Source organism: Colius striatus, chromosome Z, assembly GCF_028858725.1.
Source record: "Colius striatus isolate bColStr4 chromosome Z, bColStr4.1.hap1, whole genome shotgun sequence".
NCBI lineage: Eukaryota > Metazoa > Chordata > Aves > Coliiformes > Coliidae > Colius > Colius striatus.
Genome location: NC_084790.1, coordinates 64,247,113 through 64,262,503, shown reverse-complemented (window position 1 = coordinate 64,262,503; position 15,391 = coordinate 64,247,113). Strand labels below are relative to the sequence as shown.

The window sequence follows — 15,391 nt, the reverse complement described above, 5'->3', positions numbered from 1 at the left end:
TAGCTACTGTTGTAAGGCTGCAAATAATTACAGAGTGAATTGACTGGCCCAATTTGTCCCTAAGAAGCATCAGAGGTTTTAAGACATTATGAATGTAAGAAGTAAAAAAAGCCTAAAGATTAAAAAAAATATTATTAATGGACCGTGGCCAAAAGAGTATTGCCAGAAAGACCAGCGTGAAATCATTTGTCCTTGTCCTAACACTGCACACTGTGATAAAGAAAGAGGCCTTTCTCATCTTTCATGAAAGCCCCCTTTAGGTACTGGAAGGTTGCTCTACAGTCTCCCTGAAGACTTCTTCAGGCTGAACAACCCCACCTGTCTCAGGTGCTATGAGGAGCACATCATAGGAGAGGTGCTCCTATGGAGGCCTTCCTCTGGACCTGCTTTAACAGGTCTGTGTCCTTCTAATGTTGAGGGTCCTAGAGCTGAATGGAGTACTGCAGAATGGGGCCTGAGGAGAGCAGAGTAGAGAGTGAAAATCATCTCCCTTAACCTACTGGCCATGCTTATTTTGATGCAGCCCACTTACAGTCCTCCTGGATGCCATCCCTTCCCTTCAATGGATGAATGGCAACACTTGGCTTGGTGTTGTCGGCAAACTTGCCGAGGGTGCTCTCAATCACACTATCCATGTTCTCAACAAAGGTCTTAAACACTGACAGCTGCAATACCAACTCTTGAGGAAGTGCTACTCCTCACTGCTCTCCACTTAGACACTGAACTGTTGACAGCAACTCTTTGACTGTGACCAATTGGCCAGTTCCTTATCCACTGATCCACTGGCCCATCCATCACATCCATATCTCTTCAATTTGGAGACAGGGATGTCATGTGGGACAGTGTGACATACTTTGCACCTAATCCAAGTAGATGATGTCATTTGCTCTTCCCTTAGCCATTACTGCTGTAACACTGTCATAGAAGGCCACCAAATCTGTCAGGCACAATTTGCAGGAGGATATGCTCTGTGATCTTGACAGGCATAGAGGGAAGACTTCACTGGCCTTTAGTTCCCCAGGTCTTCATTCTTTTGGAAGTACACAAGGGGAGTAGAATACAGAACTGAGCTTGATGCTGTTTCATGTGAACATTATCTTGTTAGGTGCTGTGAGAAGGTAGGGACCCTTCATGATTTGTCCAGATGTTTGGGGAATGCATGGACATAATCTGGAAGAAAATACTCTCTGTTAGAACTTTGGGGATTTAGGTTCTGGTAAGAGAGAACATATGTCTCCTTATCTCCAAGATGCACATTTTTAATGTTGAACTTGAAGGTTTTTATTTCATCTTGAGAAAACAACAGCTGCAGGTATACTTTGTTAAGTAATGAGCAGTAGCATCCTTCTCCTGGACTGACAGAAAAGGGGAATGGGGATTGTATTTGTGTAAAAAGAGTATAAATTTCTTTAAATAGGAAGAACACTCCTTTCAGTATACCTTCATCTAAAATAGAAGGAAGTTGTCTTTCAAAAGCAGACTGGATGTGAGAGTTGAATCCCTCTTTTCTTTGTTTCACCGAGTTTTCATCTGTTGTCTTCTCTGCATATGTCTGTGCTTATGTTTACATGTATGTATAACTCTACGGAGATAACATACATTCACATACTTGTTACTGAAATATGTGCATAATACTTCCAGGACAAATTGGAAATTGTTTGGCTTTATTTACTTCTGACTCCATAGAATTTAACTAAAGTATTTTGGAGGGTGACAGGTTAGTGATTCTCAGTTTTAGACATTATAAATTGTGGAGAGTCTTACAAAGTACTACAAATTGAAATTAGAGACATTTTCTAGTAATATTTTTTTAATAATAACTTCTGTTATATTTCTGATAACGTAAGAACTCATTAATTAATGAAAGGCAGAATCCTCCCCTCCTTTCCATTCCCTCAGCTCTGTTAGGGCCTAAATATATCAAATTGGTTAACTAATGATCATTTTAAAAGCGTGTTTTATGTACTTTAAGATTGTACCTGAAAAAATAAAAATGAAGGCTTTCTTTCAAAGGTGCTTAATTAAATACCAGTTTTAATGGGAATGCTTAATCCATTTTATCTACAGAATCATAGAATGGTAGGGGTTGGAAGGGACCTTTAGAGATCATCTAGTCCAACTCCCCTGCAGAAGCAGGGCCACCTAGATCAGGTTGCATAGGAACATATCCAGGCGGTCTTGAAGATCATCCCTCAATCTCCTCTTCTCCAGACTAAACAGCCCCAATTCCCACAGTCTTTCCTCGTATGAAAGATGTTCTATACCCTTGATCACCTTGGTTGCCCTGCACTGGACTCTCTCCAGGAGTTCCCTTTCCCTCTTGAGCTGAGGAGCCCAGAACTGGACACAGGACTCCAGATGAGGCCTCACCAGGGCAGAGTAGAGGGGGAGAAGAACCTCCCTCGACCTGCTGGCCACACTCTTCTTGCTGCATCCCAGAATGCCATTGGCCTACTGGATTGGTGTACGCATAGTCAGAATTGAGGGCCCATATACATGTTTATTAATTCACTTTCTATCGTAATAAAATGTGTAGTACCGTTTGTCTTTGAACACACAGTATCATCACTCATTGGTAATTCACTTGTTGGTAATTTACTCAATTCTCTTGTTTACTGTTATTCATTCACCATTTACCTTAAGATCTTCTGCAAGAGTTCAACATTAGCATTTCCTTCCTACACCATCATTAAGTTTGTTCACATCAATACAGGTTTTGGTAAAAGATCCATTTTTTAATATTTTGGGGGTTTACTGTGTTTTTTATCTTTATGTTATCAAAGTATCTCGGGTTCAGTTGCTGATGAATGGTTCAGTCAGTAGATTGGATGGTAGGTATTCTGTTTAACTGTGTCATTTAGCATGAAAGGTAAATAATATGCCCAACCACGTTGAGAACTATCAATAATAAAGTGAAGGAGTTTTTCTGTTCTTCCCTCATTTTTCTAATTCCCTATAGCTGCTGTCTCCATTTCTCAACCTTCACAACCTTCTTCATGGTACTTAATATTTCAGATTGCATATACATTGATACAGTCTGTTCCCGTTAATTATGTTCACTGCATATGGGCTATTTGCAAATAGAGAAAACTAAGTTTTACTGTTGTGTTTGTTTTGAATTAGGCTCATGCACAGTTGGTTCGAGAAGTCGATGTGGAGAAGGTGTCAACTTTTGAGAACCCATATGTAGATGCAATAAGAAGCTTATGGAATGACCCTGGAATTCAGGAGTGTTATGATAGACGACGGGAATATCAGTTATCAGATTCAACTAAATAGTAAGTACACGGTGGCTATAAAAAATTACATATCATTTTCTGTTTCTATCAAAGTGATTTTTACTTTTTCTTATACTATATGTCTGTATACATGTTTGTATGCATATACAACACAGACATGAATATACATTTACTGAATTGAATTTAAGCGGTACTTTAAGGAGTGAAATACGTCTAGTTTAGGATTATATCTGTGTTTGTTACACCAAGTGATACTCAGTAATCTTTTGAAGTCCTAAGTAAGATTCCGACTAGGGATAGTTAATCACTAATGTTTTTCTTTTGTTAAACCTGTTCAAGCCCTTACTCTACTCTGTGATACACTCTCAAATGCAAGCTAAACAAAAATACTTTAATTTGTCAGCAATGAGTACTGGAAAGTGCAATCAAGGTAGACTTCCACATAATTTGTAAAAATTGTAATGCCGCAGAACTTCTGTTTTCCTATTTTCCCCACAGAGATTGCTTTTGCAGTCCTGATGGTGAGACAAATAACACTAAGCAAAGAGTTCTTGTGTTTTATTGAACTGCCTTTCTTTTATGGAAACAAAGCCTAAATTTAAAGAACGTAGCTGATAGGAAGAGAACACCGGAAAAGACTTTAAATTAAACCCTGTTTGTTATCAACAGTAATAAAAACACATATGTGACTAAACTATGTCTGAATTGTTACATCTTTAGTTTCTTGGGGCACAAATGTGACAAAATAATGCTGTGAAATTCATCATTGAAATCTGGGGACTCCCTGAGTGAAATTCAGTTACTCTTGAATAATGTAACATATAGGTCAGGTAAAATTTGTCATCTGTTTTCAAAGAAATGGGTGATGGTAAAGGATGACAATCTTTTGGTGTTGACCAACACAAAAAAATATAGCATAGTTATTCAAACTCCATAGTCTCTACATCAATTTTTTGTATTAGTTATCAAAATTATTCTGATGATGTCATTATAGTCTCTGTCAGGTATAGATGAATGGAAGCTTCTTTTTGAGGAAAGCATAGAGGAGCAGAAAGGCACCATAAAGTTCCCATTAAGCTCATTGGAATGAGGCTATAGACAAGAGAGGTCTGAGATGACATTTGTCTGCCTAGCACTCTAAGGATTCTTATCTAGCACAATATTTTATGTGTGACTAGTCAAGTCAAACTTATTTTAAGCTGCTGTTGTAAGATGTGGCCGTTGTCAGATAGGCTTTGATGCCATTACCACACCATGTTCGTTTCCAGCTATATTTGCCCCATGCATAGGCATCCAGTTGTTCTATGCAGTTTACTGTCTTCTGTAGCCAATGACCTTCCCAGCCTATCAGTTTTATCATTTGTGTACGCACATTTTGATGCAGAGTGGTGCAAAGCACATTAGTGTGTCTCTTGTGTTTTTTGGATTCTCACTTTCCCCAACGATGCTCTTAGTGGTAAGAAAACAAGTTGAATATTACCTAAAGTGAAAAACATTGTGGGTATATAAATGGTGAAAATAAAATTTGAGAGTCAAGCTGCTGGCAGTAGTTTTGTGTTGTTTCCATACTGAAGTAAGCAGCAAGTTTGAGTAAAAGGTGAAGCAGAGCTTGTCTTATACTTTTAATTCCTTGTATTTGTAGGTCATACCTTTTTTCTGCAACAGATGTGATACTGTTTTTGAAGCTGAAATAAGTGTAGGTATTTTGTGTGCTTACCTTAGAGGGTAAAAATAGAATTGCTTTCCAAAGTAGGAAATAATAATCTGATGCTACTTCAGATGAGATTGTGCTGAATACCATAGTTTTGACCTAGATCTAATGAAATAATCGCCACAGTGGATTTTTTGAGAAATGTTAAAAATAATAGGGAATAATTCATTAAATAGCTGTAGAAGCAAATTGGTCGTACATTGACTTACAAAAGGGAAATGCAATAGTTGATTTGCTGTTTTTCAGATTCCATGTGTTTAGCAATTTAACATAAGTTTTTACAGATTTGACAACTACATTACAGTTCACACTGGTTTTATGCAAAATCTTTTTAAAATTAGAAATGTGAATAACTGTATATATGTTTTCAGAATAACTTCTCACATATTTATGCTTCAAATAGAGTTTTTTCAGGTATGAATGTCCAGTTAAAGCAATTAGCAGAAACCAAAGAAACGTAGTTTAAAAAAAAAGCAGTGTGGATGTTTAGCAGTAAAACACCCAAAGATAATTTGATAGCTTTAAATCCCTGTCACAAAGTAAGAAAACAAAGTTCTTAAAAGTTACTAGAGGGATTCACAAAGTGGTAAGGCAGAAATGCACTACTAATGTTTATTGACTGGGTGAGTCTTCGTAATTTCGTCTGACTTGAATTATAAACCAAAATGGTTTGCTGTCCACCAAATCCCTTGGAAGCATTATGTGTCAATATTTTTAAGTAGATATGTCAGTGTCACATATTCGTCCATTGAATGAGCCAAGGATCTTCATTCATACCTTACATGAGCCTCTTATCTTCTCAGTATTTTTCTCCTGTGTTTTTATAGTAGTAGTATTTTCAATCTGTTCGCTGTATTGCTTTTTTTGCCCTCTATGTCTTTACACATTGTCTTCCTAAATTTCTTCCTCTGTGTTTTGTTTCTTTTGTTCTTTCTGCTATATCCTGTTTCTATACTTCTGCTTTCTGTCATCTTGTAACCTGCTTTGTCATTCTTAGCTACACTTTTGATGTTTTTATACTCACTTCTAATACTCTGGAAGAATAAATACATCAGAAGTGTGGTTACCAGGAGAGGTTACCAGTGTGTAAGAAAGAAAGTTTCCTGCATTCTTGGAGTTGATTTGAACCTCTTGGAGGCTCAGCAAATACATTCTCTTCTCTTCTCTTCTCTTCTCTTCTCTTCTCTTCTCTTCTCTTCTCTTCTCTTCTCTTCTCTTCTCTTCTCTTCTCTTCTCTTCTCTTCCTCCAAAGGTTGGGTGTTTATGTTGTTTTTAAAAGAAATTTCTCATCTTCTCTTGATGAAATCAAGAGCCCATCAAAGTAAACAGAGATTATTCATTTCCAGTACACACCTAGCCACTTACCACTAAGCCACTTCACTTTAAGATACTGTTGTAGTGTGAGACAGACATAAACCAAAACTACGGTGTGGATTGCCTTAAGTAATAGCTGTATGAGATGAGATCATTCAATATGTACTGTACAGGTTGTCAAGACCTTAAGAAAAATGTAAACAAGTTACTAATCGACAGTGTAATTATATCATGGCTATTCAAAGCCTGAAAAAAGGATAGACAACACAACTGTTGTCAGTAGGAGAGACAGTTGACATAAGTAACATTTCACATTTATGTGACAATTTACAGAATTTGAATTGCAACTAGAATTTGATTGATCACCAGTTGTTCCACAGTATGACAGTAAGGGCTTTCCCTTCATGAAGAAAAAGAAGGAACTGTTTTAGAACTGGAAAGTGTCCCAGAGCTTTGCTGAAAAGCTTCGTCTTTCTCTATCCCCATGAAATGGAAGCATTATGTTATTGTGTACCTCCAGACAAGGACTTTCTAGATGCTGCAGAAGATCCAAGGGTATCCATTTAGTTTATCTTCCATGGCTGTGTTTTTTAGCACTAAAGATAATTCATTATAATTTCCCCTCAAGTTCATAGAATCATTATGGTTGGAAAAGACCTTTAAGATCATCAACAATTAACCTCACACTGCGAAGCCCATCGCTAAACTAAACCATATCCCTCACCACTTCATCTGCGTGTCTTTCGAATATCTCTAGGGATGGTGACTCCACCACCTCCCTGGGCAGCCTGTTCCAATGCTTAATAACCCTCTCAATGCAAAAGTTCTTCCTAATCTCCAATCTAAACCTCGTCTGGCACAACTTGAATCCATTTCCTCGTGTTCTATCATTCATTATTGTAGAGATCAACTCCCACGTCACTATAATTGCCCTTCAAGTAGTTGTAGAGAGTGATCATATCTCCTCTCTGCCTCCTCTTCTCTAGGCTGCATGTCCTGAGCTCGCTCAGCTGCTCCTCATAAGACTTGTTCTCTAGACCCTTCACCAGCTTCATTGCCTATCTCTGGACAAGCTCCAGAACCTCCATGTCCTTCTTGTAGTAAGAGGCCCAGAATTGGTCACAGTATTTGAGAGGCAGCCTCACCAATGCTGAGTACAGGGGAACAATCACCTCATTGATCCTGCTGGTCACACTGTTTCTCATGTAGGCCAGGATGTCATTGGCCTTCTTGGCCACCTGGGCACACTGATGGCTCATGTTCAGCTGGCTGTCAATTAACACCCCCAGATCTTTTCCTGCCAGACAGCTCTCAAGTCACTCTGTCCCAAGCCTGTAGCATTGCATGGAGTTTTTGTGGCCCAAGTGCACGACCAAACATTTGGCCTTGTTGAATCTCATGCAGCTGGCCTTGGCTCATTGCTCCAGCCTGTCCAGGTCACTCTGAATGGCTTTGCTGCCCTCAAGCACCCACCCAGCTTGGTGTCATCTGCAAATTTACTGAGGGTGCACTTGATCCCCTTGTCCAGGTCATTGGTAAAAGATGTTAAACAAAACAGGCCCCAGCACTGAGCCCTGGGGAACACCACTGGTGACTGGCCAACTGGATTTAACTCCGTCACTGACTCTCTGGGCCCGGCCATCCAGCAGTTTTTCACCTGTTGCAAGGTAGGTCCATCCAAGTCATAAGCAGCCAGTTTCTCCAGGAGGATGAAGTTCTTACACCTCCGTGTTAGCTATGCCAGTGGATATTTAAGACCTCATTTTGGTATTATTTAATGCCATGGCATTCTTTTACATGTGTGAGAATCCTCCAGGCTTTGTTTCTGCATTTGCTTTCTCCTTTAACAGCTTTGTTCCTACAGTTATACAGCCGTGTGTATATCTGTGATTATGTCAGTTGAGTGAGCTGAACGTTTAGTATAGAAATACGTATTCTTAATATTTTACCATGTAATAAGAGCTCTAGGGTATGACTGAGGACATCTTTGGAATAACGCTGATAGTGAAGAAAGAGATGAATCCTAATCATGTCTGCTTGTTAAAGTTCATGTTTTGCCTTTTATGAAGCTATTGCATGAATTTTAGTGCTTTGGTTATCAATAATTTTTGTATGGCAGTATTCCACCTTAGTTTGAAGGGGTTTTTTTAACTTCAGTTGAACAAATAATTCCTTCATATCTGTCAATTAAAAATAACAATTGGCTTCCATATTCCACTTTTGAAACAGAGGCGTTTCAGTGGAATTACTATATGCTAAATAAGATGTGCTTAGGGCACTTACGCAGAAACATCAGTGAATTAGCGCAACTTTTTACTACAGTAGTTTATTCCATTTGCTAGTATTGCCTCTAGTGATCGTTGATTCTTCCATACAGCTGTAGGGAATTCTTAATGCATCATGGGTCTGTGTGACCCTTTCAGAAGTCTTAGTATTGTCCTAAACTGAGACCTGCTATGTGGCTGACAATGGTATAACAAATTAAGGGCAACAAATTATGTGATATCTGTATAAGTAATTTGTTGGGAGTAAGAAAACCATATAATTCATAAGATAACTAAGCATGTTAATAAACAATACTATTCATTGATTCTTTCTTCCTTTCTGTCCTGATTTCAGTGAGGATAGAGTTAAGAACATTAACTAGTAGCTACTACAGGGGTATGTTTTAGATTTGTGCTGAAAACAGTGTTGCTAACACAGGAATGTTTTACTCTTTGAGGAGCTGTGAAAGCCTTTTGTGATTTTCACCCTGCTAGCAAGTGGGCTGGAGGGGGCACAAGAAACTGAGACAGAACATGGCCAGGACAGCTGATCTGAACAAGTCAAAGGGCTGTTCCATACCATTGTATGTCATGCCTGGTATGTAAACTGGGGGGAGCTGGCCAGGAGAGAAGGGCGGATCACTGCCCAGGCATTGGTCAGTGAGTGATGAGCAACTGCATTGTACATCACTTGAGTTTTTTCCCTTTATTTTCCCCTGGGTTTTATTTTTCTCTCTTTTTATTTGGATTCATTTTCATTAAAGTTTTATTAAATTGTATTTTATTATTATATTTTATTTTAGTTAGTAAAAGGTTCTTACATTAACCCACAAATTTTAAATTGTTCATTATTCCCCTCCCCATCCCACTGGAGCAAGGTGGGGAGTGAGCAAGCAGCTGTGTGGTGCTTGCTGGCTGGGGGTTAAACCATGACACCTTCATTTGTAAAAATGTACTTGAAGGTTCTAAAGCTACATTGGGAGGCAATTTGTGTTGCAGAATGATAGATTCTACCCTCATGTGTTCAGTTTACACAGCTTACTTGCATAAAGTTTAGAGTAAGATAAAACCAGCAAATACAAATGAAAGTCTTAAGATGAAGATGAAGTACTAACAGTGGAAACATGTTAACCCCGTCTTGGGCTTTACATATAGTCCCTAAGGCCTGAAGAAAGGTAGGACATGAAATCTACATACCAAAGCACTGCATCCTGTTGGGTTTGGTATTAAGGCCAGTGCTGTTTATTGGGCACATGGACAGTGTGATTGAGCATACACTCAAGTGAGTTTGCAGACAACACCAAGCTGAGTGGTGCAGTCAGCATGCTGGGGAGAAGGGACGGCATCCAGAAGGACCTTGAGAGACTGTAGAGGTGAGCCCATGCTGTTGTGTGAAGAGTTAGGGTTTGACGTTTGCCTTTCAGCGTCCCTCATGGAGACTTTCACTGAAAGCAGTTTCACAAAGTCAAAGGATAGAGTTTGATTTATCAGTCACAATTTCAGAGGCTTGAAAAAATATATAATTTATTAAGGCAACAGACAACAGATTTGGGATTGCTCTTGATACATACGTGTACTGCAGTAGCACTAATACATGAAAAAAAATGGCAACAATACTTACCTAGGGATTTCTCGCCACACAGCAAAAAAGCACAATTCTTAACCAAGAGGGCATCTGTGTCTTGATGGGGAAAGAGGAGTACAGCCTATCAACTGTCTCATCTGGATCTTCCACCTCTTTCTCCTTTCTCAGCCTTTCTCTCTCTAAGTCGACTTGAGAAAAACTGGAGCAAAAATACTGAAAAGGCTAAAAGGCAGCTAGCATTAAAAAAGCTCTATCTCCCTCTCCCTGGGGACTTGTATACCCCAAACTTTCACGCTCCCTCCTCTGGATGTTTAACATGATTTGGGTGGAGAGCTGAGGAACATAGTCATGCATGTTAAGCATGTACCACTTTTTGCTCATTATCATACTTAAGAGTGTCAAAGGGGTGTTAACTTTAACATTAATATTACAGTTAATTAGGCAAAGGTCTCACTCTAAGAGCACTGTGGCCTCACTGATGCTGTTTTGAAGCTGTCTGCTTGATCCTGCAATTTCTAGCCAAAAAAAAAAAAAAAAGGAGCATCTTGCCTCCACAAGGCTTCCTCCCTCAACTGCTTCTCATACTGATCTCTTAGGCTTGCATCTCCCAGGTCTGCACAAGACATAAGGAGGCATTGGGTCTTTTAACCCTCTGCGCGCAACTCCCACATGTGCACTACTCAAACTTTTTAAACAAGGTCAAGTGCAAGATTCTGCAACTGGCTCAGAGCAATCCCAAGCACAGATACATTCTAGGCAAAGAATGGATTGAGAGCAGCCCTGTGGAGAAGGTGGCAGGGGGCCCAACATGAGAAGCATATGGACCTTTTGGTGCAGATCCAGTGGAAGGCCAGAAAGATGATCAGAGGGCTGGAGCACCTCTCCTGAGAAGACAGGCTGAGAGAGTTGGAGTTGTTTAGCCTGGAGAAGGCTCCAGGGAGACTGTAGAGAACAGCCTTCCAGTACCTAAAGGGGGCTACATGAAGGATAAGGAGGGACTCTGTCAGGGTATGCAGTGATGGGACAAGGGATAATAACTTCAAATTAAAAGAGGGTAGATTTAGATTAGATATTAGGAAGAAGTTCTTCACTGTGAGGGTGTTGATGCACTGGAACAAGTTTCTCAGAGAGGTAGTGGATGCCTCCCTGGAAGTATTCAAGGCCAGGTTGGATGAAGCTTGGAGCAACCTGCTCTAGTGTAAGGTATCTCTGCCTGTGTCAGGAGGGTGGAATCTAGAAGATCATTAAAGTCCTTTCATATCTGGTTCTGTAGAAAAACTGGAGATTATGCAACAGAACTAGGGAAATTCAGAAAGGGAAGTGAGATTATATGAAGCAGTATACAGTCCATATTTATTTCAGGATCTTTTTATTGCATGCAGTAATGATCACGTTTTTAATGTCTATGTAATTTTAAAACCACGTTTCCTATTAAGAAGATTTTGCATAAACATTCTTTATTTTATTACTTTCTTTTTTTAGTCTTTGCTAAGGTTGGCTTTTAGCCATGTAGGAAATTGAGCAGGTGTGGAAGTTTGAGCCTGGCTGGATGCCAGGTGCCCACCACACTGCTCTATCCCCCACCTCCTCAGCAAGCCAGGGAAGGGGAGAAAATAAGATGAGAGTCTCGTGGGTTGAGATAAAAACAGTTTAATAAAGAAGCAGCAAAGCCGCGCGTGCGGGAAGCAAAGCAAAAGCAGATGAAGCTGTTACTCTCTACTTCCCATCAGCAGTGATGTCCGGCCACCTCCCGAGAAGCAAGGCTTCGGTATGCATAGCAGTTGCTTTGGGAAGGCCAGAAATGAATCTTGCCTCCCCTTCCTGCTCCTTTCCCCCAGTTTATATTACTGAGCTGACGTCATATGGTATGGAATATCTCCTTGGTCAGCCTGGGTCAGCTGTCCTGGCCGTAGTCCCTCCCAAGATCATGCCCACCCACAGCTATTGGTGAAGGTAGGGGAAGGAATACTGGAGGGACAGCCCTGATGCTGTGTGAGCGGTAGTCATAATATTGATATCAACAGTAAGCACAGCGCTGCAGGAGCTGCTGTGCAAAATCACTACCATCCCAGACCCACTACAGTCTCCACCCCTTATTCCTTACCATTTATGTCATGCTCAGACAAACCATCTTAACAACCCATATGCATTCTTATATACTCTCATTAACCAATACCCCCACTCTTCAACAGACAAACATCATTCTTGTATTCCCTCTTGCATCTTGCATCAAACAAACAAACAACATTCTTATATCTTTCATCCTCTGTAGATGTTCACTGGAGCAGGCCATAACTTCTGTCTCATCCATCAAGATGAATATCCAGGCCAGGGGAAACAGTATGTTCAGTGTTGGGCACCAGCACCAGCTTGGTTTGTCCACTTGTCCGGTTTTTCTTGCAAAGTTCATCTACAACAGATAACTCACATAACAGGTTATTTTTCCCCCAAGGTTAAGTCTCCTTGAGGTACACATTGAGTTTCCCCATCCTTTCTCATCACCCACCAAGTACACCCAGGCCCTTGAGCAAAGACAATCCCACGGATGGGTTTGCCCTTTCCCATGGGAGGTGCAACCCATACTGTCTTCCCCAGCCATTTCCCTGGGTGCACTACAGGCACCTTATCTCCTCCCACAGTATGTAGTGGTTTTGTTTGGGCAGGACCAGGACAGTTAGTTGAACCTCTGCTGTTAACCAGCCAAGTGGCTTCTGCTAAATTTTTATCCCACTGCTTCCATGCCCCATTGCCCAGTGCTCTCAACATGGTCTTTAGTAATCCGTTATATCTCTCAATCTTTCCAGAGGCTTGTGAGTGGTAAGGGATGTGGTATATCCACTCAATGCCATGTTTCTTTGCCCAGGAGTTTATGAGATTATTTTGAAAAAGAGTTCCATTATCTGATTCAATTCTTTCTGGAGTGCCGTGTCGCCACAAAACTTGCCTTTCAAGACCCAAGACAGTATTTCGGGTAGTGGCATGGTTTACAGGGTATGTTTCCAACCAACCGGTAGTTGCTTCCACCATGCTAGGTAGGACTTGGGTGGGATAAGGATAAAAAGAACACAATGCAGAGTTCTCCTACCTCACTGCAAAGATCTGAGGTTTACTGTGTTTGCTTTAAATTAAGATTAGGTACTTCTGGAAATGGGTAAATGTGCCTCACCTTTTCACCAGTAGTACAGAGGCTCAGAAATGCAAACCTTTAGAGAAATTCTGAAGATGCATACAATACTTATTTGCCCTTGGCTTTGTTCACAGCTTTGTTTGCACACTGAAAACTTATTTTATTTTCTGTGCTGCTGCACATTACCAAGAGGGCACTTGTGTCAGTTACTCTGGCAGCTCCATGAGGTGGCAAAAATCCCGTTACACCAATTTCTAACATTTTGCAAATATGAAGTTGAAAAATAAACAATTTGTATGTGATTTCAAAAATTCAGAAAAAACATATTTCTCTTCCAAAGCTTATTTTCCAGCACATGGCCAAAATTACTGCTAGTTTGGAGTAGTCTTAGTCAGTGAAGAGTTATGCAAAACAAACAAAAAAACTGCAACCCCAAAAAACCACACCAAACCCTAACAACATTATGGAGGGTAGTCTCATCCAATTCCAGAATAGCCATGGCCTAAAAGACAAATATACCAAATCTTATTAAAGAATTTGCCTAATTAGTCTTAGTCTTAGATTTTGTTTAGGGTTTTATTTTTGCTTCCATTGTCACTGTATGTGTATGAGAACTATCCTAACTTCAAGGAACGCATTTTTCGTTTGGCTTTCAGCCTCAAAGCTTTAGGGTTTGAAAGATGTAACAGTTCATGGTTACTATCATACCTGGAAGAGGTCAGCCATGTGGTAACTTTCTTCTGTGTGGTTGAACACAGTTTCATTTGCATATGAAACATTGCTAGTAAGCTCTGCTTTTATAGCTCTGGTTACACAGAAATCACCCACAAATTTTATGGCAAACACAAAAGTTTCTTGGGTTTGGTGAGGTGTGTCCCTTCCCTCTTGTTCTGTATTCTCCCCATAAGAAACAGATATTGTTTAATGGCTGGGAGGTTAACAACTCTTCATTGCTGGTTTTAGACTGATCCTTTTCTCATTGCCAATAATTACCACTATCTCAACATGTTTTGTTTTGTTTTCTCTTGGAGTGTTTCTGGTGTGATGCCAGGCAGATCCCATCTTCTCAGCAGTGTGTGTTTCAAAGGCACTCTGTTCACAAGGGACTTCTGTGCTTGCAAGGTCTTGCAGGTACATACAAGGTTTTTCAGTGTGCTAGTGAATATGAATTCAGCATCTTGCTACAACAGTTTTGTGTACTGAGTTTGGGAAGGGTTTTTAGGCAGTACTGATGAACAGAATATTTTTAACCCTGGAAAGGGAAATGACTAGATGAAGGCTGTAGCATTTCTACCTTGATTTGCCCATGCCTTAATGCCTTCTCTTGGTTAATTAGGCTAGACACTAAATTTAATTTGGAGGTAAAGAAATTAATCTTAAGAGTTTATTTATGAAGAAATGCTACTTTATCATCTGATTACTTTCACCAGAAATCTGATGTTGAAGATGCTGGAAAATAATAACTAGCGTCTACAGGAGGGTGTTTGACGTACCTGCCCCATGTGTCTTCATGTTGAAGATGATTGAAGACCTCATTCTCAGAATGCAAATTCAAATGAGTTTTGATGGTCTGTCTGCATTAGGTGATGTAGCTCTGGGAAATGAATTAAGGCAGAACTTCAAGCTAGCCATTCATGGTAATGGAGATTATATTTAACTTCTTGAAGAAGGTTACTCGTTAAAACAACCCTGCTCTGTTTATTAAGATTAGGAGTCTTCCTTCTTTGGGTGCCTCTCCATCTTTCTATATGGGAAAGGCATGTAGGAAAGTACAGAGCCAGTCAGTTTACTCCCATGATCCTGTTCCTGCTGTTTATGTTGAAATGTGGACAAATAGTACCTTTGAAACATGCTCTCTATCAAGGGCATCATTAGCACCTCTTGACCTGGCAGCTGCCCTGAAGGTGGCTGCAGGCTTGGACCTTGTCGTAGGCAACATAAAGTGCAGCAAATATACCTGTTTGTCTTTCTATGCTGACTGGGAAACAAAAGGCTTCCTCCGCTTCTGCTCAGCATGTAGATCACAAGCGTGCTGCGAGATGGTGGCAGTTGCTCCTGACGTCAAGTGAGGGTCAATGCTAGCAGCTCATTACACACGTATTACCTCGGTAATGGGCCGTCTGCCTGTCACCATAGTAACCTCCTGGAAAT

The 15,391-nt window shown here is 40.2% G+C and overlaps 1 protein-coding gene across 1 annotated transcript in view; it reads left to right on the top strand.

The window, feature by feature from the left end:
* The window catches only part of LOC104556352 (guanine nucleotide-binding protein G(q) subunit alpha), a 136,596-nt gene that overhangs the window by 91,254 nt on the left and 29,951 nt on the right, over nt 1-15,391 (top strand). The window contains exon 4 of the mRNA XM_062017534.1: nt 3,124-3,278. Coding sequence (XP_061873518.1) covers nt 3,124-3,278 — 155 coding nt within the window. The remainder of the gene's footprint in view (nt 1-3,123; nt 3,279-15,391) is intronic.